We start from the raw sequence: 15,844 nt of genomic DNA on the forward strand, positions 1-15,844 counted from the left end.
AAATGACTCTGTCTTCAAATAAGATCATATTCTGAGACACTTGAGGGTTAGGACTTTAACAATTGAATTGGGGTGGAGGATGTGATTTAACCTATAACACCTATGATACGAGTATTATTATTATCTTGATTTTACATATGGGGAATTAGAGAGGTACAACAGGTAAGTGATTTGCCCATGTGAAAGTGAAAGTTGCTCAGTCATGTCCGACTCTTTGCAACCCCATGAACTATGCAGTCCATGGGATTCTCCAGGCCAGAATACTGGAGTGGGTTGCCTTTCCCTTCTCCAGGGGATCTTCCCAACCCAGGGATCAAACCCAGGTCTCCCACATTGCAGGCGGATTCTTTACCAGCTGAGCCACAAGGGAAGCCCAAGAATACTGAAGTGGGTAGCCTATCCCTCCTTCAGGGGATCTTCCTGACCCGGGAATCGAACTGAGGTCTCCTGTATTGTAGGCAGATTCTTAACCAACCGAGCTATTAGGGAAGCCCTCAGATTTACCCCTATGAGATTTGCCCATGGTGGGAAATAAATGAAAGAAAACTGTTAGTTACAATTTGATTTATTTATTTTAGGATGCAAATATTAGACTCCCCACACAGACATCCAACGTTTGTGACACAAGCATATCTGTTGGCACCCTTGGTGGCCAGGGAGTCAAAACACAGCAAAGTTTTGAGATGGTCAAAGGCGGCTACACTTTGGATGCCAACAAAGGAGGCGGACATCAGACCCTGGAATCTGTTAAGGGAGTGACGGACACTGGCAGATACATGTACAGTGACTGGCACAACTTCACCCAACCTCGGCTTGGCGAAGTAAGTGCCGCTGTCTTCATGTTCATTTTACATGAAAGTTAAACTCTGTTTATAAATCAGGATTTCCCCAAAGTTTCACTCCTTATACATCTGGAGCTCATCACCTTTTTCATGTTGAATTATCATAGATAAATGAATAGTAGATCCAAACCCAAAGAGGAAAATGACCTCGTAAAGTTCAATTTTTAAAATAAGGTTTCCAAAACTTGACCTAGGAGTGGCATATGTAGGCATTTCTCTACTTTTTAAGTATAAAAAGACTCAGCAGCAGCAGCAGCATAGCTTCTTTCCTAAAAATTGTCAGGAAAATCACCTAGAGTGAAATGTTACAGGGTACTACGTGGATCACAAATTATAAATATTCTTAAGATTATAAAATCTTAATGATCGCCATCAACCAGACAGATCATTAAGCTTTTATTTTGGGTTTTAGTTCCTCATTTTATGTTCGGATCAGTCAATGTAGATTAATATTAGCCAGTTAAATATATTACTATAAGTAGGTAATAATGTATAAACATAAGGGACATAGCTTATATTTGTTTCCCTTAAATATGTAAAAAAGTTGTAGACACATTCCAATGATACAAATTTCATGTTTAAATGGGAAATTGTAAGCTAGTTGTGTGATGCATGTGGAGCTTTAGTTTTTATCAATGTGTTCAGTTAGGAGCATTTATATATTTGCTATATTTTAAGAATGAATATAATACAGACCAATCATGTGCATTTTTTATATGTAGGAATCCATTAGAGGACACACTCTGGTTAAAAATTAAACAGTAAAAGGTAAATCAAAGCCATTATTTTTAAGCTAATACATTTAGGTGTTTTTAAAAAAAAATAATAAAATGTGCTCTTTCTCGACACAGAAGGTGTATCTGTGCGGACAAGACGAGGAACACAAGCTCTGCGAAGACTATGTTCGCTCCTATAACTATGAAGGGAAAGGGTCTGTGGCCGGCTCCGTGGGCTGCTGCAGCGATCGGCAGGAAGAAGAGGGGCTTGACTTCCTAGATCATCTGGAACCCAAATTTAGGACGCTAGCGAAAACATGCGTAAAGAAATAAAATGTGCCTTTTAATAGCGTAACGTCTACCAGCGCCTATGTAGGAGTTTATTGAATGTAAAACAATAGCAGCATCTGCTAAAGTATTTGTTTATGGAGGTAAACTTCCAGTTGTGTATAGATAAGGCTCCCTTAAATTCCCCTTGTCTGAGATAACTTTAGTCTTCTCTAGACATCAGTGCTTCATTTGTTAATTTCCTTTTCTATGCATGTACATTTTCTTGCCCTTTCCAGGATGGCACTGTGTGCTTTCTCACACCTTCTGTTTGAAAACTTACGTTACTCGGTATGCTCTGGAAGAGTATGTGAGGGAGTTAGGGATTGTGGAGGTTAAAGAAAAATACATTGTTATTTTAGATGAAAATGAAATATTTTCTTCAGAATCTTGGGGACAATTATGCTTTTAGAAGTATTGTCTTTGGTGCTACAGAATTGCTTCCTTTACCTGAATGGCTTTGTGCTGAAGAATTTTTTATGCATTCTCTGATGCAATCTTTGATTTGGTGAATAAGAGCTCATCTTTCATTGTGTTTTCACCCTGTGGAGGTGCTCCGAGCTTGATCCTGGGATCTCTGTTGATGTGGATGTGTTTTCAGGTTCCTACAGGTTCTAGAATTGTTGGAAAGATGTGGACCAGAAGAGGCTCACAGAAATTTGAGTCACTGAGATTTAAAAAAAAAAGCATTTCCATGAAAGAATTGCAGCCTTAATGCACATGGGTTGACTGAAACATGCAAATCTGTTTTGTTGGCCCACCATGATGTATTATTACTTTTTAAAAATGTAAATACCTTGGCAAGGACATGTTCTCTCTAGTTTGACACCATCCCACTATCCTCAAGCATTTGAGTAACTAGACCAGTAGGCATTAGGCTTACAAACCCTGATAGCCCTTTGAATATGCTAAATACTGAATGACTATCCATACTGGAATGGATACTCGGGCTACATTGGTAATCACTTCCAGAAAATGTTAAATAAGAAAAAGTGTCTGGCATATATATGTTAAAAAACTGAAATGTGTTATTAACTCAATTCTTACAAAACATTTGTTGAGTGATGCTGGATAAAAGAATGAAAACATGAATTAATGAGCTATTTTGAATACATAGCATTTTAATAAGATATTCTATTTTATTAATTTAGAAAAAACCATATATTTAAATAATATTTTAACATTTTTTTGTGCCAAATGCTATAGATTCATAAAAAATTAGCAGTATATATCACAAGGACATTTTCATTCAGACAAAAAAACCTTTTTCTCATCTTTTAGCTACTTAACCTTCAAAAAAAATGAGTGACTAATTTTCTCAAATTTTGTGAATTATTTTCCTTCTTAGTCACAGGATCTAAATAAAGGTGTTTCTTGAAATGAAATTGAATAGTAGAGCAGAATAAATAGTAGCTTTAGTAAATAAAATTTTTATTTTAAAAGGTGTCCTCTATGTATTATTTTTATGGGCATTGTCAGTAAAATAATTTTGGAGAGTAATGCAGCTTCTGAATATCTGTTATCTGATGTACATGTTATTCTGACAATGATGCTAGTTTTGAAATTTTATAATATTAAAATTTTGGAAATATATCATAATAATGTTCTAAGTTATATTCTTGAACATAGGTGCAGAATGTTTGCTGAGCAACTAAAAATAATTAGTTGAACATTAGCTTACATGTTTGTCTTCGTATTTCTTAAATTTAAGTGTGAAAGAGAAAATTTGTATCTGAAAATTTGTGTCTGAACATAAGGTACAAATAAAGGCCAAAGGCTGATTTCTCAAATCAACAAGAGAAGATACTTTAAAACTATGACCAGAATTATTAGCAAGTGTAGGAAATGAATTCATATTAAGGAATTTGACTATTTTAAGATGTTTCAAAATATCATTAAAATGTATCTCATAGAAGAACTATGATGTCTTTTGATTTATTTAGGAATTTCAAAGTTATTCTCTAGTTACACTCAAAATCAAATGTTAATTGTATGATTAATGAAATTTATGAAACTCTGCTAGACTGTTTATGAATTTAGTTAATAAAATATTGTATATTATGAATTATTTCATGTATGTTAATTTTGACTTAATTGTTGGTAAGTTAATCATTCTGAATTGTTTTCAATAATGAAATCCATAGTTATGGAAAACATACAATTAAAACTTTCTTATCTTATCAAGATCTCAAACTATTTCATGTGAAAAACTTGATGGAAACTCCAAAATAGAAGAAAATTGGCATAATTGTTATAAATGAACTTTTGTTAAATACTTCCTTAACTTTATTGAGCTTTTAATTCCTCCTAGGTTTTTAAAAAATATTTTGTAAAACTTGATATCTATGCATGTGTTTACTTTTAGAGAATGGAATATGCTGTTATTTGGAAAATATTCACAATAGTTGTTCTAGGGTTGAGGACTTTCATTATCATAGAGAGGAAAAGCTAACTTTTTTTGTGTGTGTTAGTTATACAAGTCCTGTACTACTTGAAATTCCTCAATTAGATTAATGAAACAAACTGTATATTGCTGCATATTTTTGGTCTCTTTTATCTGCTTTTCTAATAAATCTGAAGGAACATTTTTCATTTGGCCAGACATTGCATTTGTCTTACTACATGGTTAGATAAAAGAAAAGAGGACTATTTATAGCAGCAGAAAGCATTACTAAGAATGGATAGACCTTGGCATACTTCATAGGGCCTAGTAAATTTGAGCGAGCATAGTTTTAAAAAAATTCTTTGAAAGGATAGTGTTGCATGAGAAGTAAAAACCACAGTTTATCTCAAATCCTTGCCACTACAAATGAAACAATAACCACTTTCTAATATATAAGTAGAATAATTGTTTAAGAAAGGTTATGTGCCAAGTATATTTATAATATGCATTTCATTCAGGTAGATCAAATTATTTTAAAATCTTTACTTCTTAAAGTAAGTGTTTTGAACAATAGGAATAAAATGCACTCTATAAAGTCAATCTGTAGAGAAGATGATTATTTACTAATGTTAGAGAAAAAACAATTAAAAAATAAGTGTGACTGTCCTCTGTATTTGGCCTCAGAATACGTGAGATATCGAAATGTTTAAAGTTTAATTGTCAGAGTGCAACAGTGAATAGCTATAATCATGGAGTGTTTTTATTTGTTCATATTTAGGGACCGTTAAATGCTAAAACATGGAATTATTATTAAAAAGAAACTTCAGTGCTTCCTTTGAGATACCTGAGTTTTTACCTAGAATTCATACCAAAAATTCAAATAGAATTATTTTCTGCCAGGTATAGTTCAAGAAGAACTAAAAGGAACCCTTTGATCCAATGTGGAAATGAAAGAATTTTCTTGTTTTGATTTTGTCTTTCTTAAAATATGTAGAAAACTTAGAAATTAAAAGTGAATGACATTTATATAATTCATTTACACAAAATTTAAAATCCAACTTCACAAAGACCTTTTGTCCATACTAGGCATTCCACAAGAGGGACAGATTATTGTTCTACATTCACCATATTTCTCACCTCTTGGAGATCCATAATGAAATTCTAAACCGGTGGTTCTTGAAGTGTGATTCCTGAACTGGCAGCATCAGCATCACCTGGAAATGTGCCAGAAATGCTAATTCTTGGGTTCTTCCTCAGATTCACTAAATAAAAACTCTCAGGGGAGGCCCTCCAGGTGTTTGCAGTGTACAAATTCACCTCTGTATTGGGTCTTTGCTACTCAGTGCTGTTCACAGCACCTGAAGAAAGTGGATTCAGGCCCCACCCCAGACCTATTGAATCAGAATCTGCGCTTCAGCAAGATCCTCCAGGAAATCCCTCTGTACGTGAAATTTTGACATGCGCTGTGTAGATGACCCCTTGATTGGAACCTGAAAAAACTAATAGAAGAACAACACGATTAGCCAATTAAAGTGAGTGCCCAGAGAGTCTCAGACAGCAGGTCTATGGCTGCCAAAGGGTAGGGAAATTTGTCCCGGCTCACCTCGTGACCCCAATTCAAGACCAGCTGTCTTCTGTCTTCTGTCCCCCCACACAGCAGAACCCTCCACCCAACTCTGTGTTACTCTGTACTTGGATAATTGACTCTGTGAATTTTGTACCTTATGGTGCCATATGTCGGAGAATATACAATGGTAGACTTTGACATTATTTCTGATCATGTCTAGGCAACAAATTTACCAAATTATGTTTAAAAATCAGCTTGAATAACCTGGATAGTTTAAGCAATGCATGCAGTACCCTGAGATAATTTTAGCAAATAGGTGTCTTGACATATTCTTTTCTTACTAAGCCAGTTCATCACCACGTGCCTTTTTAACCTTTTATTTTTCTGGGTGTAGCTGACTTAGAGCATCATAGGTGTGGCTAGGAAGCTGTCAGAACCAGTTGTGTTTTACTGACTAAACATATTCTTTTATTATTATTTCTTTTAGTTTCAAACTGGAAAATCAAGCAGAAGAAAATGAAAACAAATTTTCAGAGTTACTTTCATTTTAATGATTTAATATTTATACATGATTAATTAATATTAAATTAATTATATAATTATATAATGTTAAATATATAACAAATGGACTTCCCTGGTGGCTCAGAGGTAAGGAATCCATCTGGCAATGCAGGCGACATGGATTGGGAAGATCTTTTGGAGAAGGGAATGGCAACCCACTCCAGTATTAGTGCCTGGGAAGTCCCATGGACCAAGCAGCCTGGAGGGTTACAGTCCATTGGGCTGCAAAGAGTTGGATATGACTTATCTACTAAACAACAACAAATATGACAAATACTTATTAAAAATTAAATGTTAATTTGGTATTGATGTTTTAATATTAAACCTATTTAAAGCTAAATATTAGGGACTTCCCTGGTGGTCTAGTGGTTAAGACTTTGCTCCCCAATGTGTGGGTTTGACCCTTGAGCAGGGAGCTAAGATCCACATGCCTCACAGCCAAAGCACCAGAACCTAAACAACAGAAGTAACATCGTAACAAATTCAATAAAGACTTCAAAAATGGTCTATGTCAAAAAAAATCTTAAAGAAAATAAAGTTAAATATTAAGGAGACATTTGACACTGACAAACATATATCCCTTGATAGTTCGTGAAAGTCCACTGGGGGACACTGCTGATTATCTACCAACTATCCCCTAACCTAGCTATCTCTTACAGATGGAGCTTAATTTCATTTGAGATTGCTATAGGAGACCATTATATCCCAATCCCTCGAACTAAATTCTGGTCAGTGAGAAGTAAGTGAATTGCTGTGTCTGAAATTTTTGAGTAGGTGTTTTAAAGGAGCTGGTTTAGCTGGAAGTTGTCTTTAGTTTTTGTGTTTGTTTCCCTCGGTTGCATTTCATGATTTCTGGAACACAGATGTGATACCTGGTGCTCAAGCAGCCATCTTATGATGCTGCAAATTGGAAACCATGAGCCACTTGTTGAGAGTGGTAGAGCACAAAGACAGAAGGAGCCCGGATCCCTAGTGGCTTTGTGGAGACTGGACTTCATGCCTCTAGACGTGTCCACTTGAGTGAATAAAGCTTTCTGCATTTAAGCAAGGCAATTTTAGATTTTCTGTTAAAAGTAGCTAGTCTAATCTGATGTAGGGAGAATAGAGGTTGGATAGAAATAATTGTTTTACTTAAGTCATGATTCAATAAAATTAAAATTAATCTGCATTGGGAACTCATTTTCTTTAGGCTAAGATGTCAAAAATGGTTGATTTCAAAGATAGTTCAGTGTTCTCTGAAAAGTCCCAAGACAAAATAAAGTATTAATTATTTGTTGTTGTTTTGTTGCTTAATTGTGTTGGACTCTTTTGTGACTCCGTGAACTGTAGCTTGCCAGATTCCTCTATCAGTGAGGTTTCTCAGGCAAGAATACTGGAGTGGGTTGCCATTTCCTTCTCCAGGGGATCTTCCTGACCCAGGGATCAAACCTATATCTTCTGCTGGGCAGGTGGTTTCTTTACCACTGAGCCTTTTCTGAGTCATTTGAACATACTCTTTTATTTTTTTTTTTAACTCTTGAAGCCTGACTTTGTCAAAATCCATGTTTCTAGCAGTAAAGGATCTGGATTCTTCTATTAATCTGGTGTATGATCTTTAACAATTCATCGAATCTCATTTAATTCAACTCTTCAACTATAAAAAGGATTTTACTGTTGATTTTATCAGCCAAACAGATGTTCTTCAATGCAAGGATGATGTTTCAGCTATCATTGTGTTCTCCCTTACACCTGTGCTTGACAAGGGTTTTTATTTGTTTGCTTGTGTGTATGTTTATAGTATATATACCCGACATTTAATATTTAATTGATACATTAAGTTAAAATCTTTAATGAAAATATCTTCCCTACTTTTAAAACACACTTTTAAAGATTTAGCATACTATTTCTACTGCTTCAGTCTCTGTCCCTGTAAATTGTGTGATCAAATGGATGTGCCCCTTTAAGTCTGAGGGATTCGATGTTTGGTTGCATTCTAATATCCCAAGGCATTGTTTTTCACTTAATTACTATAGGTGTATGCTAAGTCACTTCAGTCATATCCAACTCTTTATGACTCCATGGACTGTAGCCCACCAGGCTCTTTTGTCCACAGGATTCACCAGGCAAGAATACTGGAGTGGATTGCCATGCCTTCCTCCAGGGGATCTTCTTGACCCAGGGATCAAACCTGCATCTCTTATGTCTCCTGCGTTAAGTGGATTCTTCACCATTAGTGTCACCTGGAAAGCCCCAATTACCATACAGATAAATAAAAATAAATACAATTTATTTTCCTATTAATCAATCCAACAAATTACATCACAGTCTAAAATGCTTCTTATGCCAACTCAACTAGACTTCACAATGAGTAAAGATGAGTTCAACAAACAGAAAGTTGAGGAAGTTTCAGCAGGTGACAAAGAAGACAACTATGGTTTTGCTGTATGACAAATGGTGAGTCCATATACTGATTGACTTAGATGGAATTATATTCTTTCGTATTAGAGACTATACAAAAAGATATTTTTAAATTGACCTCAGTGAATTAGCTAGGACTTGCATTAGACTACTTGATGACAGAGATAAAGTGGTTTATTTATTTATTTATATTTAAGTCATGTACCATCTGATCCTTGCAGCTCAGGGCATAGTGTCTTTCAGTAGTCCAAGCCAGAACCATGGGCATCACCCTTGACTCCTTTCCCCACCCCAGTATCCCACATAGAATTACAGCCAGTTCACTCTACCTCCTAATTATCTCTTAATCAATTACTTATAAAGTGGTTTAAGAAAATCAACAGGTAAAAGTTGATTTTCACTGATGTAAAACAAGTGTAGAGAGTCTTGGACTTGTACAAAAGCTTCTTAATGTCATCTGTGTTCCAGGAGCCTTCCCTTTTTCTGCTCAACCATCCTCTGTACAAGTTACTTCACAATCACAAAATGGGTAATGCAATGCCAGCCATCACATCTGAGTCTGGAGTAAAAAACAAGGAAGGAGGAAGACTTTCTTTTTAGGGAGCATTTCCAGAGACTTCCTCCAACAACTGCCTACATACACTTTGTAGAACTTAGTCACTTGTCTATCCCTGTCTTCAAGAGAGAGTGAGAAATGTGGTATTTCAGCTGATCAAAGTCAGGGCACTGTAACTAAGGAAGATGTTTAATAATGATAGGAGGTAATCTGTGGGTAAATACAATGGAAAAATATAGTTTCTTAGTCTTTTTTTTTTAATCTAATTTTAATTTTTCTGGTTGTGCTGCACTGCATGTGGACAGAGCCTGCAACCCCTGCAGTGGAAACATGGAGCCCTAACCATTGGACTACCAGGGAAGCCCATGGTTTCTTATTCTTAACCAGTATTATCCTGCTCCAGGCAAATAAGGGGCTTCCCTGGTGGCTTAGACAGTGAAGAATCTACTTGCAATGCAGGAGACCTGGAGTCGATCCCTGGGTTAAGAAGATGCCCTGGAGGAGGGCATGGTAACCCACTCCAGTATTCTTGCCTGGAGAACCCCATGGAGGAGTCTGGTGGGCTACCGTCCATGGGGTCACAAAAAGTGGGACATGACTGAGTGACCAATACTTTCACTCTTTTTAGGCAAATAAGATTCTTAGCAAAATATTTATTCCTTATATAATAGTTAAGGGCCTACAGAGTAGTTAGGCTGAAGGGTCATGCTCTTTCACTTGTCAAGTTTTAAAAAATATTGCAAAGCATAAGTTTTAAAAGTCACATAAATAAAACCTCAGTTTTTTTCAGAGATTAAAACCTGTTTACATCCTTAAGCCAGATGTGACCTGCAAATTTTGTTGGGGGAGGGGAGGGAGGAGTTGAGGTTGAGGAGAAGAGAAGCTTTTACAGTTGAAAATATTACGAGTAAACCAGGACATTTCACTCCACGTGCAAATTTGTGACTTTCCTTGAAAAATTGGCAGGTGTGGCAACACTGAGTCCATATTCCCAAAGGCCACCAATTGCTAAGAAGTGACAAGTGACTTCTTGAGGGCCCCTGCCAGCTCCAGTGCCCTCTGAGGCTTGCCATTTCTGTCTCAGATAAGAAGGCTGTCAACTGCCATGTATCATGACACTTTTACTATTGTTCTCTGAAGGTGGATGTAGGGAAGAAAAGAGATATTTTCTGTGCTTTTATCTTCTCAAAAGACTCTGTGGAAGAGGGAGAGGGTGGGATGATTTGGGAGAATGGCATGGAGACATGTATAATATCATATAAGAAACGAATCGCCAGTCCAGGTTTGATGCAGGATATAGGATGCGTGGGGCTGGTGCACTGGGATGACCCAGAGGGATGGTACAGGGAGGGAGGAGGGAGGAGGGTTCAGGATGGGGAACACGTGTACACCCCTGGCGAATTCATGTTAATATATGGCAAAACCAATACAATATTGTAAAGTAAAAAAAAAATAATAATAATAAATAAAGGATAAATCGTTAAAAAAATAAAGAGAATGCATTAATGGCCAAAAAAAAAAAAAAAAAAAGCAGAGTAATGAAAAAGGACTGCTTAAACCAACCTAATATGTTTATTTTAATTTCTTTCCTGGACCCTGCAGGCATTAAAGGTTATGACGGCTTGCACTCCATGACTTTTCAATATAAAATGGATTATGTTGCCGTTTGCTATACAGTGTAATTTGCTTCTTCATTACGTTTGTTGTTACTGTCTTCACTCCCATCTTCACATTTGAGTGGAAGCTCTATGAGGGCAGAGATCTTTGCGTCTAGAACAGTGCCTGAAACATGGAAGGAACTCAGTAAATGTTTGTTGGAGACATTTATTAAGCCCCTGCTATGTGACAGCATTATAGGATACATATACAAATGTTATCTCATTGAAAAAAAATTATTAACATACTTTCAAGTTTAGATGTTTACTCTCCCTTTGACCAATAAGAAAACTGAGGCTGGGAGAGGTTAACTCACTTAAGATTAGACTGCTAGGCTTCCCTAGAGCAAAGATTTAAATCCAAGTCTGAGCAAAGATGACCCCGTGAGCATTGTTCCTGAAATGGCTGTCTCGGGTCCACAATACAGCGGGAAAAGCATTTTAAGCTTATCAAGCCTGAAAGAAAATACACTTCCTATGAATCTGTGTTAAATATTAATATTTTACATACAACCTTCTATAATGTAAATTTTGATCTTCACCTGAGACATTTCTGTGGCCAAGAGGAAGACACATCATCTTCCTCACATCAGACCCATTCTCTCCACACCAGAATCAATGGGTTAAATAGATGGCTTCCATTTGGAGTTGCTCTTAACTCTTCGTATCCTGATAGTATGCAAATTTGCATTTCCAAAGCAGACGTCTCTCTTGAATTCCATATCCATACTGCTTATTCCAGGCTTCCCTGGTGACTCAGATGGTAAAGAATCCACCTGCCAATGCAGGAGACCCAGGTTCAAACCCTGGGTTGGGAAGATTCCAAGAAGGGAATGGCTACCCACTCTAAGAAGGGAATGGCTACCCACTCCAGTATTCTTACCTGGAGAATGCCATGGACAAAGGAGCCTGGTGGGCTACATTCCATGAGGTAGCAGAGTCGGACACAACTGAGTGACTTTCACTTCACTTCATTGCTTTTTCTGATCTTATGGCTCCCAGAAATCTCAAATTCAGTACCTTCAAAAGCAGGTGATTTAACTCCTACATGCACTAAGACTTTCCTGCCATCCCTACCCTTGTTAGTAACAACACCATTGCCTCTTTGTCCAAACAAATATCAAACCCAGAATTTTGCAATTAGCAGAGCATAAAAAGAATAGCACATGAATGCATCCAAAGGAGGCAGATTAATAAATTGAATAATTACAACACTTTAGCCAGATAACAAATTATAGAGGCACACTATGAAAGCTAGTGAGCACACAGAAAACCCACAATGCTTCCCCTCCATGGGCAAGTAGAGAAAGGTCCCTGAATAAAGTGGTAGAAGACATTCTAGGTGGAATGAAAGTAAGGATTTCAAAACCAAGCAAAGCCAAAAGCAAGTGACCCAAAGCAAAATGAAACAAGCAAAAACCAAGGTCTACTTGAGCTCCAAAAACCACAGTTTGAAAACCACTTGGGGGCAGGGGTGGGGGACGGTGGGCTGGTGGGGTTGTAGAGTTGGAGGACCAGTGAAGACGGTCCAGAAAAGAGATGAGGGGTTAAACACAGCAATGAATCTGGAGACTGACAGTATGTGAGGGTGTGAGGATGAGGCCCTAGTTACTTTCTTGAGTAAGTGGGAAGATCATGAAACCATTAACCACAAGGAGGGAACCAAAGCTGTTTTGTTGTGGAGAGATAGTGGCTGCTGTTTGGAATATTCTGAACTTGAGGTATTTACAGGAGACTGGTTGGATCTCCTTGCAGTCCAAGGGACTCTCAAGAGTCTTCTCCAACACCACAGTTCAAAAGCATCAATTCTTTGGTGCTCAGCCTTCTTCACAGTCCAACTCTCACATCCATACATGACCACTGGAAAAACCATAGCCTTGACTAGATGGACCTTTGTTGGCAAAGTAATGTCTCTGCTTTTGAATATGCTATCTAGGTTGGTCATAACTTTTCTTCCCAGGAGTAAGTGTCTTTTAATTTCATGGCTGCAATCACCATCTGCAGTGATTTTGGAGCCCCAAAAAATAAAGTTTGACACTGTTTCCAGTGTTTCCCCATCTATTTCCCATGAAGTGATGGGACCGGATGCCATGATCTTCGTTTTCTGAATGTTGAGCTTTCAGCCAACTTTTTCACTCTCCTCTTTCACTGAAGGAGATCAGCCCTGGGATTTCTTTGGAAGGACTGATGCTAAGGCTGAAACTCCAGTACTTTGGCCACCTCATGTGAAGAGTTGACTCATTGGAAAAGACTCTGATGCTGGGAGGGATTGGGGGCAGGAGGAGAAGGGGATGACAGAGGATGAGATGGCTGGATGGCGTCACCGACTCTATGGACATGAGTCTGAGTGAACTCAGGGAGTTGGTGATGGACAGGGGGCCTGGCGTGCTGCGATTCATGTGGTCACAAAGAGTCGGACACGACTGAGCAAATGAACTGAACTGAACAGGAAGTTACTTCCTGTTCAATGAACAGACCTGATGCTCTGGACCCCCACCAGCCATTCTTTATTACTTAATACCCATGTAATCCTCCCCCAAACACTGGATGCTCACTTAGGGCAGGGAGCACTTTTTATTAATATTAGTTTTCTATCTAGTTAATAAATGGTATAAATACTTTTTCCTGCATGTATATTCAAAGCATCTTTTCCTTCCTCTGCTGGGTGAGGACGGACTAGGCATTCCCCTTATACCTCTTTCATTCTCTGACCCCAAGCCCCGCCCCTACTCCTCACCCCGACTCTAAGCTAGAGGGCTTTGTTATGAAAATCAAGTTGTCAGTGGCATGTCAGTGAGGATTACTATTGGGTGAAATAAAATCAATGTGAGAAAGGATGTGGATTATATCTGGATAAATCTTTTATCAAAAAATGAAAGAAAAGAGATGGGAAAAAAAAGACTTCAGAGAGTGAGGAGGGGGTTCATTTTATTTATGTTGTGATGGTTGTTATTGCTGAGGCTGAGAAAGGAAAAAGTAGAAAAAAAGTACATTTAAATTTTCAGGAACGAGCAGCAAACTGTATAACAGGCACTCAGAAGGCTAGCCACGGGAAGAAAATATTTTTTTTTTTAATGTATTTATTTGGCTGTCAAATCTTGGTTCCTGCTCATGGGAGCTCCGTTGCTTCATATGGGATCTTTGTTGCTTCATATGGGATCTTTCCTTGTGGCCCGAGGACTCTCCATTTGTGGAGCAAGGGCTCAGTTGCTCCTCATCACGTGGGATCTTAGTTCCACAACCAGGAATCGAATTCTGCACTGCAAGGCAGATTCTTAACCACTAGACCACCAGGAAAGTCCGCAAGAAAACAATTTAAAGGCGATTGCTGTGTATTGAGAATACCCCTGAAAAGGCTAGTTAGTGTCAGGAAGGAGGAAATTTCCCCTCTACCCTCTTGAGTTCTTGTGCCCAGACTAATAATAAAATCTACAGGTAATAGATTAATGGGAGAAAAATAAACATATTTTAATTTGCAAGCACAGAAGTGTCATAGAAATGAATCTAAAGAGTGGCGAAAGCAGGCAACTTTTATACTTTTTAGACAAAGAAACAAGAAATTTGTGAGGAATTGACAGGACAAAGCAGCTTAGGTTTTGGTGCTTAATTGGTAAAGAATCTAAACAGAGTTTGGGCTTGAGGTAGTCAATTAAAGAAGTAAAAGGTTTGTATATACAGGTTTCTCAGCCCAAATTCCTTGTCTCCGTGATAAGGATGATCTTTCACCTCCAGATTCAGGAAGGCATGGAGAGATTTATTTCCCACTTTCAGGGAGACAGAGAGGAGGGTCAGAGTGTCCTTCCTGTACTGGACATTTCTTAAATAACTTTAACTCAAAATAATCACTATGCCATGGAGGCATGTTTTGAGATGGCCTGCCCTGAGCCCTAGCAATAGCAAAGATTTGAAATACGTGAACAGCTTTTCAAAATTAAAAAGAAATTTTAGATTAGTGACTATGTCTCCTAGAAAACACACTTTGCTAGGACTGAACTCCGAGCGGGGATAGGCTAAAGATACTAACATGGTTGCTGGCCAGGTAAATGTTTGGAGAATGATTGGATTGTTTTGTTTTCAGTTTTATTGAGGTACAATTGACCAAACTGATATGCTTAAAGTGTACAATGTGATGATTTCATATCTGTATACTTTATGACATGATTATTGGAATCAACTCCAATACCCTTGCCTGGAAAATCTCACGGACGGAGGAGCCTGGAAGGCGGTAGCCCATGGGATCGCTAAGAGTCGGACATGACTGAGCGACTTCCCTTTCACTTTTCACTTTCACGCACTGGAGAAGGAAATGGCAACCCACTCCATTGTTCTTGCCTGGAGAATCCCAGGGACGGGGGAGCCTGGTGGGCTGCCGTCTATGGGGTTGCATAGAGTCGGACACAACTGAAGCAACTTAGCAGCAGCAGCAGCAGCAAACACATTCATCAACTGACATACTTTAATTTTTTTGTTTGTGTGTATCACAGTCGGACACGACTGAGCGACTGAACAACAATCGTAATTTATTAGCTATGGTCATCACACTGTACATTACATCTGCACAGCTTATTCATCTTGTATTGAAGGCTTGCACCTGTTGACCAGCTTTCCCTATTTCTCTACATCCCGAATATCTATCTATATATATGTAGCTCTATGTATATATCTACCTGTGTATCTCTCCACATTTTTAAGCTGGCTTTCCCAAAACTGATCAGATGAAAAACATTTAACCTCAGTTTAGTAAATTAATCCCTCCTATCAGTTTCTTTGGAGGGAGTTACATAGAATTGTCTTTATGACAATTAAATTTCTATGCTTGTAATTACAAATCAATGTTGTA

General features: G+C 37.8%; 1 protein-coding gene and 1 long non-coding RNA gene across 2 annotated transcripts in view; one reads left to right on the forward strand and one right to left on the reverse strand.

The window, feature by feature from the left end:
• The window catches only part of DSC1 (desmocollin 1), a 31,100-nt gene extending 26,661 nt beyond the window's left edge, over positions 1–4,439 (forward strand). Inside the window, exons 13-14 of the mRNA XM_055558996.1 lie at positions 579–821; positions 1,694–4,439. Coding sequence (XP_055414971.1) covers positions 579–821; positions 1,694–1,891 — 441 coding nt within the window. The 3' untranslated portion in view covers positions 1,892–4,439. The remainder of the gene's footprint in view (positions 1–578; positions 822–1,693) is intronic.
• A 6,502-nt stretch (positions 4,440–10,941) lies between these two features.
• The window catches only part of LOC129635796 (uncharacterized), a 66,173-nt gene continuing 61,270 nt past the window's right edge, over positions 10,942–15,844 (reverse strand). The window contains exon 4 of the long non-coding RNA XR_008706464.1: positions 10,942–11,131. This is a non-coding gene — a long non-coding RNA (uncharacterized LOC129635796). The remainder of the gene's footprint in view (positions 11,132–15,844) is intronic.

This window comes from Bubalus kerabau, chromosome 21 (genome assembly GCF_029407905.1).
Source record: "Bubalus kerabau isolate K-KA32 ecotype Philippines breed swamp buffalo chromosome 21, PCC_UOA_SB_1v2, whole genome shotgun sequence".
NCBI lineage: Eukaryota > Metazoa > Chordata > Mammalia > Artiodactyla > Bovidae > Bubalus > Bubalus kerabau.